Below are 15,189 nucleotides of genomic sequence, written 5' to 3'. Positions count from 1 at the left end.
TGCCCTACTGCACTCCTGTGCCAATACCAGGTCCATGGGTGGCTTGAACGTTCACATCCTCATTCTCACCCCAAAACTCCCCACTCCTGTCCATAGGAATCTCCTGAGTACTACAAATTTAATGATAATAATAAGGGGTACAGGCTTTTAATGATGGGCACATCAGACTAAGGGACAGAGGGCCTGATTCAGCAAGCACGCAGGCAGCTTTGCATTTGCGATCCTTGCAATTATGGTAATGCAGCAGGAGGCATCACGCCTCCTGCTGCAATACGTGTCCAATGCAGCATCGGATACTCTGCGGACCATCGGCCTGTTGGGTGACCTATGGGGTCCCGCAGTCGGCCACCGCAGATTAGAGTAAGAGACCAGGAAATCTCCGTCAACCGACAGAGATCCTGACCTCTTCCCTTCCCCCCAACGGCGGTGACACGCCTCCGTTTCAGGAAATGGAGGCCATCGCCGCCCCTCCCCTCCCACAAACACCAGCAGACTGTCAATCACTGATAGTCTGCTGGCAGTCTCCGTGTGGCCTCACAGACCCGTTCTGCCATTGCGCAGAACGGGTCTGGCGCATGCGCAGATTCCCGAACATCGGGAATCTGTGTTCAGCAGTGCACTAGCGTACACTGCTGAATTGGGCCCAGAATCAACTAGCTGCAAACTATGAAGTACTACTCTATAGTGCTCCATGGAGGAATCTTTTTGCTCTTCAATTAGAAATCCGCTATATTGTCACAGTTTCAATGGGCAAAATTGCATACATAGTGAACATAAGGCCTGATTCAGACCCGCTCGCTTTGCCGTCAGCTGCCAAAGTATGCAAATCCTGCGATTGCATGGCAAGACAGCACACCCACTATGTATTGCCGTGCGATTGCGGTATGTATTTAGACGCCCACCAGCCTGTCATAAGACGCCCACTTTCCCTTAGTAATACACGTCATCTCCAGGAAGTGTAATATTTCAACCCTGTGAAATCATTTTACAGCCTCCTTTAGTTTGCTTATGGCACTAACAGTCTCCTACACTATCCTTATTGCCACCTGCTATCTTATTTAACACTCTCTTGGGGTTCAGATGATATCCCCACTCTAACTGAATTGAGCAAGCTGTTCCAATTTATAAATATGAGCTTAATATTAACGCAGAACTTCACAGTACATAAGGTGCTAACAGAATCTGTCCCTAATTCCCAGGAGAAGCAACCAGCCAAAGTGTGATTAATCCAAGTTACTAGTCCCTACTGCTTTATCCAGAGCTCCTAGTCAACTATATGGTGTGCATTTTTAAACTTTCCCCTTAGAGCCAGTATTGAGAATCAGAGTAGACAGCGGGCGCCCGCTGGAAACAAAATCTCAGCGGGCGCCCAGCAAATGGAGCCTCCCTGAGCCGCTGGGCTAAGGTGAGTTGGAGGAGGCGGTACTGGTTCCGTCTCCAAATAGAAGTGACAGAATGCAGTTCCATCCCGTTCCGGCCCACTTTAACCCCTGAACCTTGCATTGCAACATGGTTTGTCCAGGTACACAGTTACTTGCTATTTCTTAATTTTCCTATGGCGTTACCCTATAGAAGCCAATAGGCTTCTATCGGGAGAGTGCTGTGAGAGGGATCTAATCAGATCCCTCTCACAACCCCCCCCCCCCCGGGGCACACACGTCTTTTTGTGCATGCGCAGAAGGACACCAGAGGGAGCTCTAGTTCATAGACCCGGAAGACCCTCATTCACAAAGGAATGCTCTTACAGAGAGAGTAGTCCTTTATGCATTCTTTCATGCATATCGGCATAATGAACGAGGGCATGCATGCAGACAGTGGTGGGATCCCAAATGCAATGCGTCATGCATCCTGTCCCATATATCTTCAGACGGTGATCTACACTGCTGGTTCCAGGCTTGTGCATGCCTGTTCTGATAGACAAATCCTGTTGCAGGTGCAGCTTCACCAGCGCTCTCCTACATCTAGAGCTGGTGAGCTACACTGAATATTTATTGTGTATCATCACTGCAGCCATTAGATTCGCATTGTCTTTGGCAGTGACGCCTGGATAACAGTGGTACATCAGGATCGGTACCCTTCATCATCGTATGCGACAAATCAGATTTGTCATGGCACATACCCATGAGGCCTCTACCCTTTTTCTGGCTCGCATTTTATATCCCTATTTCAAAAATGGGGGGCGCCAATGCTCTCTCTGGCCCAGGGCACTGATACAATAGCACAGACTATGTGTGATTGTGATTGATTGTATAAATAAGTGTGTGCTATAAGGATTGGCTAGGTACTAATTAGTTAAGCTGGGTACACACATAACAGATATATCTGCAGATGATGGTTGTTCATACACAGAGAAAAACCATCATCTGTCATTTGGCCGTGGATCCCGCTGGCCGGGGGTGTGTCGTGCCAACCTTCCTACAGCCTCTGCAGCAAGTGTACGGGGAGTCGGCTGATCGCCCGTACACACAGCACGATGCCCCAATATATCTGCAGATATATTGGTCATCAGCTGTGCAGCACAGCCGACGCAATATGTCTGTGAATGACGTTGTTCACAGACATATCGCTGGTACACACTGGCCGACGCACACAAGAGATAATGGCCGATCAATTGATCGGCCAATATACTGTATCTGCCAGTGTGTAAATCATGCATATAATAAAGATAAAGGGTAGGATGCATGACGCAATCTCTGGGATGTATTTAACTTGTTGACAGTCAGAATGTCAACAATGAGGGGAAATTGTTGTGTCAAACTCAGTAATAGTAATAATGTAAAGCATTGTAATTGTGTTGGCATTAGAACTTTAAAGATGTACCTTATCAAGTGTTCAATGAGTGTATGTAAATGTGGTCTATAAACAGAAGTTACTTGTCTCCTCTTTGTGCCACAATTTGTCCCCTATGTGAACAGCTACTGTAGTTAGAGGCGTGAGTACTGCATGTAATGTAACAGACAAATTAGACTTGTAAACAATAGCAACCACAAAAGCCATCGATATTGCTGAAAACATGCTCATGGAGCCTAAAAGGCAACTGTTTATTATTGCAAATTCTTGTCTGTGAATAGAGATGGCTGGGAACATGTGGTGGTCTGCCAATCAGTTCCTAAAAATATTCATGAGAAGCAGATGTACATTTCTGTGAAGTTTTTTAGATTGACTTGGATTGGTTCATATCATCTGCTATTTTGTCTGTAGCTGCAATAGTCTAATGTAAGAAGCTACACTTTATAAATATAATGTTTAGTAGAAAACCACTTCACATAAAGTTTTTCTACTAAACTCTACATTAACAACTTATATTTAACAGGATTAACATGTTTTAAATATATTGTTCGAGTCAGTTTGGGGTAAATGATTGTGTTTTTAATTTTATGGTGGGTTTATTGTGTATCATTAAATTGTAATGCATTATTAAACTTTATTGTGTGTTATGCACTATTTGGTAATATATACATATTTTAACAGTGTTCCTGCACATTCTTTTTATCTCAAGAATTTATAATTTTCTGCATTTTACTCCCACAATTCTTAAAAAATTTCAAGAGGCCGATTTCCACATTTTAACACTACATTTTCCTACATTTTGCACCACATGCATTATTTTTAAATGTCATAATGTTGTATTTTCTTTGCCAATTATTGTTCATATCTAAGGATTATCCCAATTAAGAACAGTAGTTCATGTTGTAGCAATGCAATATTTAAAAACATACACAATATATTGTGTACAGGACTGGGTATATTTGCCAATATTAGGTGTGTTGTTCAAGTCCCTGAGTCTGGGATCCTCAGCCACATGATTAAATAGAGGTATGACCACATTATTCTGCAGCATTTACCATTGATGGCGCCCAGGGCCGGCTCTAGGGGTGTTCGACCAGTGCGGTCGCACAGGGACGCCACCCATTTCAGGGCGCACCCCACCCCAGCATCCCGATTTCAGCGGAACAGTACTGTGTACGAAGTGGTCCGCAGGTGGTCAAATCGGACCCCTGGAGTGTGAATGGATGCCGCAGGCATGCGCGTGGCATCCGTTCACTGACACATGGCACGCCTCCAAATAACGTTACCTAGGGGGCATGGCCTACGGTAATGATGCCACGCCCCCAATTTCGGTCGCGCACGGCTTCGCAGTGCGCATAATACCATGCCAGCACAGGGTGCTCAGACCCCTGGAGCCAGCCCTTAAGGCGCCATACTGTAGGTGGTTTATATAGATGGCAGGAAACCATTGACAGGAAACTATCAATGGTTTACACTTTATACAGCCATCACTGCAGTGGATCTAACCAGGAACTGGGCGGGCCGATCAGTGAAGGAAGGCAGAGCTATGCGTATCACATTAAGGACAGGGCTATGTACCAGGGTAAATAAAACATTGCTATGTTCTCTGCCATCGATGGTTGAGAACCACTGGACTTCCGTCATCAATGGCAAACCATCGATGGTTGCTAACTATCAATGGTCAACAGCCATCCCAACTGCAGTCCAATAGAGGCCAAAGAGTATCTGCTGGAGACGGACATGAAGTCTGTCCCAGAGATTGTCAGCGGCTCAGTGGGGGGCTGAGTGGAGGGACTAATGTATGGCTAGTGTGTAACCTGCAAGAGGCAGAGTACTTAAGAAGACAAGAGATAGCCAATGAGAGGCAGTGAGAGAACATATACTATATACAGAGAAAAAAGGACTGTATACTCCTGGGTGCAACCAATATAGAACATAGTAAGTGGCTTAGTTAACCACTTGAATGTGAAGTATGAAGTAGTGAGTCATCACTCCCAATAGGCTGAAGTTTTGTTTCTTTAAAGAGAGTATTGTAGTATTGTGCTGCTGACAAATCAAAAGATTAAATTTGGGAGTTTTGTTGGTGGAAAACTGTTTCTGTGTGCACAAGAAGATCCTTTTTGTGTGCACGAGAATATAAAAACACTGACCAAAAGGCTGCTACCTGTGATCATTTCCCTGGCTCATAGTATATAAACATGTTTGTTTCCTTCAAGTTAACATTTTATTTTACAATACAGATGGATTCTTTAATACGTTTCCAGATTTTATTTAATTTTTCCTTGAAAAATGTAACATAAAAGTTTAATGTACTTTAGTGATCACATGAGGGGTCATTTTAGCAGGCAATTGTGTAAAAGAATGTTTGGCTGATTTGTAGCAGCTTTTTTGGAAGCAAGCAGTGAAAGATCTTTCTTCTGTAAGTAGAAAGAGTTGTGTACAGATGTGTCTACATGTGATACATCTTACTTCCTTGCACGTTACAAAGCCGTGCTAGTCGCACCATGCCGTGGCATGACTCAGTAGCGCCGAGCGTCTTTTCGTGTGACTTTTTACCTTCAAATGCATCGTATTCGCAAAGCGATGCAAATAGGATGCACAAGCAGCTTCTGCTGATTAAAATGGTATCCAGCGTTGGTGCGCGCGCTCTACTGCACAGACGCATTTCTACCGTTGTTGTCTATTAAATGTGTTGTGTAAGGAACTTCTGGTCAAATACATTAAGCAATATCTTTTCAATTCTTTAATGTAAGTAAAAGTATGTATAATCCATATATGAATAGCTCCCTTAAGTCCGCATTTTGCAAAATGGGTCTCCTTAGTAGATGCCACCATTGGTCATGAGAAAGACGTATATTTGTGCAGGATTGCGATATCAAAGCTTGACTACATATGGTCAAAATGGGTTGAGTCTCCCTACGTCTCTTGCTCCAGCCACAAAAGATGCTGGTACTCTGATACTGATGTGTCCTACAGCGATCCTTTTTCCACCGTATAGCGCAAGATGCATGGCATGACTCTGCTATGGGCAGCTATTTCCATGCTTGCAAACTTTTTGAGTCTTAGTCACGTGCAAATTCGCTTATAGGATCTGATTTAGACCTGCTCGCTAGCAAGCATCCGCTCGTTGCAGATGATGTTCGCTAATGTGCGCATGCGTGTAGTTCGCAGAGCGCGTGCGCAAACTAGTACGAGCGATCGGAATGTGCTCGCTCACCCTGCAAAGACAGCCCAGTGGAATGAGTGACAGGAGAGGCTGTTTGTGGGTAGTAACAGGGGCAGGCCAGTAGTAACGGGGGAGTGGAGGTGCAGACGCAGGCGTGCCAGAGTGTTTTCACACCGTTTCTGGGGCGTGCATAATTAACAGGCAGTGTCATAGTACATGTGACCTGGTTGAATAATACACTGAAGTGCTTGCAGTGCTTGCGGTAGGGTACAGTCAACCGCAAGCGCTTCGGTCAGATCCGATGGAACCGAATGTACCGATGGTTATATATACTTCCTGGAGATGACGTACGCTAGTGGGTGGCTAAAGACAGGCTGGTGGGCGTCTGTAAACACAAAGGGATCGCTCGCCAAGACATAGTGGGCGTGCTTATGCTGCGAGCGGCTGCCTTGACGTCACTTAGCTGAATTTCCATACACTGGGAGCGAGCGGCCGCATCTAGTGAGCGGGTCTGAATCAGGCCCATAGTGTACTAAGGGCCTGATTCAGAGCCGGACGCTCTGACCAGAGCGCTCGCTCTGAATCAGGGCCCTCCTCCATTAAAATGGAGCGTCCTCCTGGACGCTCATATAGCTGTGGGTCACCACCCACAGCATATACGAGCGTCCAAAAAGATGGTCGCGATGGTCTTGACCATCGCGACCATCGGACTTGCGATGGAGACCTCTCCCAGCCACAAGCCCTGGAGTGATTTTGGCTCTATCAGAGCCAAAATCACTCCCACTGACATCACTAGTGATGTCAGTGGGGCTGGCTTCAGACGGTAGGCGTTGCCATGGGAAAGGGGGCGTGCTGTCAGTCACCATCGACAGCACGCCCCCTTTGGTGCGAGACCCGGAGCGAGAGCTTGGCTGTCGCAGTCCGGGTCTCGCGCATGCGCATGACGGAGCTCCCTCCGTCGTGCGCATGCGCAGTGGGGAACATCGACCCACTTGCGAGCGTACTGCCGCTTGCGAGTGGGTCTGAATGACCCCCTAAGTACTTGTGATTTGTATTTTTGTCGCAAAAGGGATTGGTATAAAGTCGCAGAATAAGACACATGGCGTGCTAAGTTGCAAAATCCGTGGTGCGCCAATTAGCCCCATTTGAGGATAAGTGTATGTGGCACATCTATAGAACCTGGTTGCTTTTGACCTGTTTCTGTATACTATCTATATTTATTGTACCTCTTTTATTGGCCTACAGATTGAACACTGACCTAGAAGGTTTGCCTTAACATCTGCACACCCTAACTGTGCTTATTCCGTATTCTCATTATCAGAATAATCTATTGTGCATTGCTATTACTTCTGTTGATTCATTCTTGTCCATTTCTTTTGGACTGCACAATTTGCTTTTTCTTTTTGTTTTGTTTTAAAATGTTTTGACTTGACTTGAAAATATTTAAATAAACCACTGTTAATAATTTGTCTTGAATATTATAGAAGGTTACCTGTAATAGAGACTTAAGGCTATATTTATGAAGAGGCCGGTTCTCGGTGGGTTGAAGCCTATTTAAAGTGGCACTCACATTCAGTGTAAAGCACGCGGGGCTTTTCAATGAATGTTAGTGCCGCTTTAAATTTTTCACTCCATCTACCAAGAAGCATCGGCTTACAAAAGATAAGCAAAAATGCATACATTTGCATCTGCGCATGCGCTGTATGCTAAAAGGGCCATTTATGATACATAATCAGCTCCTTAATTCTTTTTTTTTAAATTATAATATTGATATACTTGTATTTTGAGCTCTGTTTTTTGAAAATATGCTCTGACTGAGCTATGTGTTCCTCTGCTGAACCTCATGCCTTGTACTCTTGTTTTTTCTAATATCTTTCCAGATATTTTAAGGAATATTAAGAGAAAAAGGTTTAATGCAGAAGCCTCTTACCTTTTTATATTATTATATTTTTTATCATGCTACTACAGTTTGTTCAACTGCACAGTATGCTAATGCTATATAAATAAATAACTGTTAATAATCATGAGACTACTGAATTAATATAATTTTGAACAACCACATAGCAGTTATTCTGGTGTTGGTTTATTTTTAGAGCATACACCTGGCAACCCTCGTATATATGTATGTATAATACTTGGTGTGCAGGTCCTGTGGGTTATTTCTCAGTACCAAGAGGATTTTCTGTATGTACTGTAGCATTTGTGTAGGTTTTCTGAGTCAGTGCAAGTCCCGTGTGGATTCTCTGCATTATGTGATATGGTACAAAGCAGCTAGAAATGAAATTGTTACAGAGCTATAAGTAAGGTAAAGGTATATGCAGATTTTAGAAGTCTGTTATGTGATCTTACATGAGAGGCATTTTTCACAATATGTGACTGAAGAAAGGCAAAATGGAATGGAAGAAAAAAATTTAATAAATACTATTACAAATCAACAAAATGGTTAAAATCTATGGGGTCAAATCAAATAAATGCGTTGTTGAATAGACAGGGAATGAGATCCCGGAGCTATTCTATTGTCCCCATCGCGCCTTACACTTAAGTCGGGAGATGCAGGTTACTGCGCCTAAAGCTGGAGGTTTAGTCACGGTCACCTGCATTCTCCATCTTAAGTGCTGGCTGCTATGATATTAGCGCACAGGCTAATGCTGGCCATACACGGGACAATTGATCACACGATTTGGGCAGCTTCTACAGGTTGGACAGACCAATCATTTGAAAATAGTTGTATTTTGAGTCTTCTGCTACCCTGATGCGCGTATCCGCCATCGTCTAGTTGGATCACAGATCATATGGTTTTGCAGAGAGATCTCAACTGATCGTGTAGGAATTGACACCCATTATGTGATGTGATTGATCAAATCGTATGGTCTTATGTGAAATAGTTGCATTTTAAATACAAATCGTCCTGTATCTGAAGGGAAGAATTTTCAAGGGAAATCGTACAACTGATCTGACCAACTTTTGAATATCACCGTTTATGGCCACCTTAAGACCGAAACCAGCATCATTGCACTAGTTTAGTCGGAGTTCTGGACGCACCTCAGGAGGGCTGCGAGCAGAAATCCTCTAGTCGCGGGTTAACTGGGCTTCCAATTGAAAAACAATTCCTCTGCTGCATCAGCATCAAAATACCAAAAAGATATTTGGTTAACAATTTTGTAATAGTGTAGACTTTCATGAACATTTGCTATTTGCGCTCAGACATATTAACTACTTTATTAATTTGTGATTGTATGAATTTGGTGATATTCTATTGGTTTCAGTCATTGGCTGCAATTGTTTTGGATGCTCTTCAAACTGGTGTTCATTCTCCTTTGAATATTCAGATGTATGATACGGAAGCATGCTGGACAATTCTCCCGGAATGACCGCAAGACTCTCAAAATAGTTAGTAATCTCCCTGACTCCAAAGAGAATATGGCAATTTTAGTGAGCGGGCCAGAATACCAAAGCAATGGGTGAAAGCTGGTGCAATGATTCAGTTTGTGCCCTTATGTTTTGCTAACAACGAGCCAGGGGCATTATGATACAATTTGCATTAAGTTCCTCCTGCTTTAACTGAGTGCCCATCTGCTGGTCCTGGAGGTGAGCTCTTAAAAGTCATTAACAATGCGCTAAAAGGTAATTAGGTCCTTCTGAATGTAGACAACACTGAACATGTTATTTTTTTTTTCTAACAATCTTTGTTCACTTAGTGGTGACGTACCTGTGTGTTACCTGAGATCCACGGAGGCTGGACATGGTGTCCTCCAAATTTTGCCTCAAATCCAAAACATTCTGAACAGTTCGTTTTCGCTGAGTCTCAGGATCTGACCAGAAAAGATGAAGACAGAATGTCAGTATATACTGTAGTAGTCTAGAGGTGTTAAAAAGTGTCTAATATTGGCTATTAAAATAGTGGTTGTCCTTACTTTGGGGTCAAGACCTTTAAAATCTAAACACTGAACAACACGATAAAAAAAAGCTAGCTTCCATTGCCGGTGGCCCACAGAAGTCCATAGCTTTCACTGTGCTATGGGCCTGAAGAGCCTTAAGTGAATATTATGGCAGTGGCTCTTGTCAAATGCTCCCAGAGCATCAGGATTGAATTACCCAGTTCCTTCAGAGCTTCAATGCCGAAATATCTGACAGAGGGGAGCGGTTCTGATTACAACGTAGCTTTGTGGCTTCAAGGGGAAAAATAAAATTAATTTATCCCTATGTAGAGAAACAATATAACACCAACTAAAATATATAAATTTAGTTTTGGGTGTTGTTCATTAAGCTATGATAAAACACATAGGCCCTCATTCAGAGCCGCTCGTTAGCGGCAGTACGCTCGTTCCGAGCGATGTTTGCACATCTGCGCATGCGTACGGTTTTTAGTACGCATGCGCGAACCAGTCAGTGCGGCCGAAAATCGTTGGTACGCAATATAGCGAGTGCCTGCTATTTTGAGTGACAGAATGAGGCGTATGTGGGTGGTAACAGGGGAAGGTGCTTGAAAATGGGGAGTGGAGATCCGAACGCAGGCGTGCTTAAAGGTCAAAACGGGCGTTTTATGGGTGTGCATATTTAAAACAGCAGCGTCAGTGACCACGTCACTGGGTTATTTTATAGCCAGAACTGCTCGCAAATTTGTGGTAGCAAACACCAACCACAAGAATAGCGAGCAGTTCATACGCTGGTCGATGTACTCGATTAATCTAATAAATAGCGGACATGACGTAGGATGCGAGCGGCCAGGGGGCGTTTTTAACAAATAAACGAGCGTATGTTTTGCTCGCTCGTTCAGACTTAGAGGTGTGAACAGACTGCAATGTGCGTACGGATCATTTGAATAGCCACCCCTTGTTTTTAAACGAGCGACCACAAATAGCGAACGGCTCTGAATGAGGGCCATAGTTCTAAAGGCAGCACTGCTGTGTGTTTGAAATAAGCATTCCTTTGTAGCAAATAATATAATTGTTAACATGTAATATATACTATCATAATGTATAACTTAGCTTACTCCATTGTTCACACTGTATCATTACTTTTTTCCCGATAACTAACTGATTTACATGTAACCACATCAATGTTGTATCTAATATTATCTATTTTGACAGTTACACCCAGTTGGTTTATATCTTTCCTAGATTTTACAGAAAAACACAACCAATGTCACAACCACTGCATCAAGCATGTAATATGGACATAGTCCCGAGTTGCAAAAGGCATAGTAACAAGAAAAACAAGCTGCCTTAAAGAATATCCATAAATACTTCCCAACCTTATTTCTCCTGGAAATGGGATAGAAGTAGCTCCACGACAGTGCTCCTCTGATAAAGGGGTATTGTCATGTTAGACTGAGGGAGTGGTCCTATCACTTTGGGGTAGGCCTACCACTTTTAAATTGTCAGTCTGCCCCCAGCACTCCTCTACTCAGCACACCTCTGCAATATCGCATATACCAGGTTATTGGGCTTACAGGTATCCCGCCAATCAGGACAAAAGCGGGACACATCTTCCCTATTCCTCAGTGATGGAACAGTTGTAACCCATAAAATATGCATACATTTTGTCTAAAACATTTGCTAGCTTGTGAACTTCAAATAGTATTTGCCATGACTTGTATATTCTGTAGTAACCAATGAGATTCATACTATATTTTCTGTAGATCAGTTTAGAAAATAAGACTGCTAAACACTTTTTGCAGTTACCTGTGCTCTATTCTTTTTTTTTTAAATGTTGTTCTTAGTGTAAAATAGTGAATGTAAGGAATAGCTTGGCCAATAATACAATAAACACACCTCATCAATCAGCCACCTGAAATACAGCTTACTATACACAGCAACAAACTCTACACATCATTTTAACTGTATATACAGTACATTACGGGCGGGATGTAATAGAGAATGAGTCTGCCGGAGGTGCGGGATGCAGACTAATCTCGATCGTTTTTTAAAGTTGCAGTAATTTACAAGGCAAAGCCATTTCAGCCAGTTCGGCTTTGCCTTGTAAATGACGGCAACTTTAAAAAAACGATCAAGATTAGTCTGCATCCCGCACTTCCGGCAGACTCGATCTCTATTACATCTCGCCCTAAGTGTTATTTGATTTTTGTGTCAAGACGTAAAAAAAAAAATACTATTTAGTAAAATAATTTTTCGAAACTGTTATGCAGTCAATTTGTCAAAATTCAGAATGTCGACAGCATAATGTCGTCATGTCCAGAATGATGACATTCAGAATTTCGACATGTACAGAATTTCGACATAGAACATGTCGAAATTCACAATGTCAACACTTGCAAAATGTCGACATTGTCAGACACTGTAAATGCTGACAGTCACAATCAGAGCCCTAGAAAGAACTTTGTGGGCCCCATAGCAACATTTTTGGGACCCCATCCCCAATGTTTCTAGAGAGACACCTGTTGTGGATATTCATTCTATGCACCACAATATTGCCAATTCATTTTATGCCCCATAGAGTGCCCTAGTTCATTTTATGCCCCATAGAGTGCCCTAGTTCATTTTATGCCCCACAGAAGTTCCCTAGGTCACATTATACCACAGTGCCACCAGTTCATATTATGCCACATTGTATTACTCTCAGTTCATAATATGCCACATCGTGGTGCTGCCAATACACATTATGCCACACAATTCCTCCAGTTGACATTATGCCACACAGGGAGCAAGGACCTACAAGCTCCAACCTGAAGGGGAGACATCCTAATGCAGGACATTCCATTTTAAGTGGAGATCTTCTAAATTTAGACACACTGTCCCTTTCCTGGGACAGTCCTAATCTCAGAGCTCAATTCCCACCCCCCAGCTGCACAAAGGCTGGAAATAAGGAGAAGCCTACTCTATGACAGTGCTGGGCTTATTGATTAGCTCAGCTGTGTCTGTGAGTGTGAAATAGGAGTGTGGGAGCGGGATCATATCAGTGATACGGCCCGGGCAATGGGCTGGACCTAATTTCTTAGCCAGAAATTTCAGGAACTTGATAGACAATATAAACTGGTTCCGGGGGCCCTTAAGCCTCTGGGCCCAATAGCAATCTATTGAAAATTCCATTGTTGACATGCCGATTGTTTACATGCACAATGTTGACATTATGTAAGTGTTAACATTGTGAATGTCAACATGTCATATGTAGACATTCTGTACATGTCGGTATCCTGAATGTCGACACAGAATATATCGACATTATGCTGTTGATATTCTGAAAATCGACATTCTGATCTTGACAAAATATACCACACCCTCAAAAACAGGCAACAAATGCACCCTATTTTTAAACTGTACACTATTATGATATCTGTCATTCAAACATCACACACAGTAATTACCGACAGTGTGACTGGCACGTTAGGTGAGTTGAAAATGCAGAGGGTCAGCATAAATACCACTGATTTAATTACTTAATCTTGAATAATATGAGATATGGTAAGAACTTACCCTTGTTATCTCTATTTCTACGAAGTCCATAGGGTTCCACAGGATACCTTGGGGTATAGGTGTGACGTCAGTCGCAGGGCACCAAAGAGTTAAGCTTTCAGCCTCCCAGGATGCACTAGGTCCCCCTCCTATACCCCGCCCCCGGGCCAAGGCACCTCAGTTAGTTACCAAGCCATAGGCCGGAGGAGGAGAAGGAAGAGAGAGAACAAAGATCTGGACACATACAAGAATCACATTCTCACCAGAGGGAGACAGAAAACCGGTGACCAGAGCAAAGCCCATCTGCAGCACAGGTGCGACAGGGCGGGAGTCCTGTGGAACCCTATGGACTTCGTAGAAATAGAGATAACAAGGGTAAGTTCTTACCATATCTCATATTTTCTACTTCAGGATCCATAGGGTATCCACAGGATACCTTGGGGATGTCCCAAAGCAGTATCCTTTAAGGGTGGGGACGCTCCTGTGCAGAAAGGAGAATCCGCCGCCCGAAGGAAGCATCCTGAGAGGCGAAGGTGTCAAACCTGTAATACCTCACGAAGGTATGGACAGAAGACCACGTAGCAGCCTTGCAGATCTGAACTGCCGAGGCACCACGTCGAGCTGCCCACGAAGGACCCACAGATCTAGTGGAATGAGCCTTCAGAGAAGGAGGGACCGGTAGGCCTTCATGAAGATAAGCTTCAGAAATAGCCATACGGATCCAGGCTGCCAAAGTTTGCTTTGAAGCAGGCCAACCCTTTTTACGGAAGCCATAGAGGACAAACAAAGCGTCCGACTTTCTAAACGAAGAAGTGCGGTCAACATAAGTCCTTAAGGCCCGCACAACATCCAAAGAGGCCTCACCCACGAAAAGACCCGGTGAGTTAAAGGCCGGAACAACTATTTCCTCGTTAACATGAAACTGGGAAACAACTTTGGGAAGAAACTCGGGCCGAGTGCGGAGCACTGCCCTGTTCCCATGAAAAACCAAGAAAGGGGGTCTACAAGAAAGAGCCCCTAACTCAGAAACACGTCTGGCCGAAGCAATGGCCAGAAGGAAAACAGTCTTAGCTGTTAGCCATTTAATATCCACTGAGCCCAGTTTTTCAAACGGCGGTCCTTGGAGAGCCCTCAGGACCACAGCCAAATCCCAAGGCGCCACAGGTGGAACAAAGGGCGGCTGAATATGGAGAACACCTTGCATAAAGGTGCGCACATCCGGGATTGTAGCAATCCTACGGTGAAACCAGACAGATAGGGCCGAAACCTGTACCTTCAAAGAAGCAAGGCGAAGCCCATGATCTAGTCCCGCTTGCAGGAAGGCGAGAATCCGAGACAGACGAAACTCCCGCGGTGCATAACCTCTCGGTCGACACCACTGGAAGAACGTATGCCACACGCGATGGTATATCCTCGCGGAAGACGGTTTCCGAGCTCGTAACATGGTAAGCACCACAGAGCTGGAAAACCCCCGGGACCTCAGCATGGCCGTCTCAACAGCCACGCCGTCAAAGACAGCCGAGTCAGGTCCGGGTGAAGGCAAGGACCCTGAGACAGAAGGTCCGGTCGTAGCGGCAACCGCAGAGGACTGTCCACGGACAGACCCTGAAGGTCTGAGAACCAGTGCCGTCTGGGCCACGCGGGAGCTATCAACAGGAGCGTCCCTCCTTCCTGTTTGAATTTCCGGATTACCCGTGGAATAAGGGAGACCGGAGGGAACAGGTATGCGAACCGGAACGTCCACCGGACGGACAAAGCATCCACCAGAGACGCCCCTTCGTCTCTTGTACGAGACCCGTACACCGGCAACTTGTTGTTGTG

At 44.1% G+C, this 15,189-nt stretch overlaps 1 protein-coding gene across 1 annotated transcript in view; it reads right to left on the bottom strand.

Annotated features, from left to right (window-relative positions):
- The window catches only part of NAV1 (neuron navigator 1), a 251,123-nt gene that overhangs the window by 169,573 nt on the left and 66,361 nt on the right, over nt 1–15,189 (bottom strand). The window contains exon 3 of the mRNA XM_088449333.1: nt 9,666–9,768. Coding sequence (XP_088305459.1) covers nt 9,666–9,768 — 103 coding nt within the window. The remainder of the gene's footprint in view (nt 1–9,665; nt 9,769–15,189) is intronic.

Source organism: Taudactylus pleione, unplaced genomic scaffold (assembly GCF_031769625.1).
Source record: "Taudactylus pleione unplaced genomic scaffold, aTauple2 ptg000482l, whole genome shotgun sequence".
NCBI lineage: Eukaryota > Metazoa > Chordata > Amphibia > Anura > Myobatrachidae > Taudactylus > Taudactylus pleione.
The sequence above is the reverse complement of the archived record's forward strand: the minus strand, read 5'-3'. Positions and strand labels throughout refer to the sequence as shown.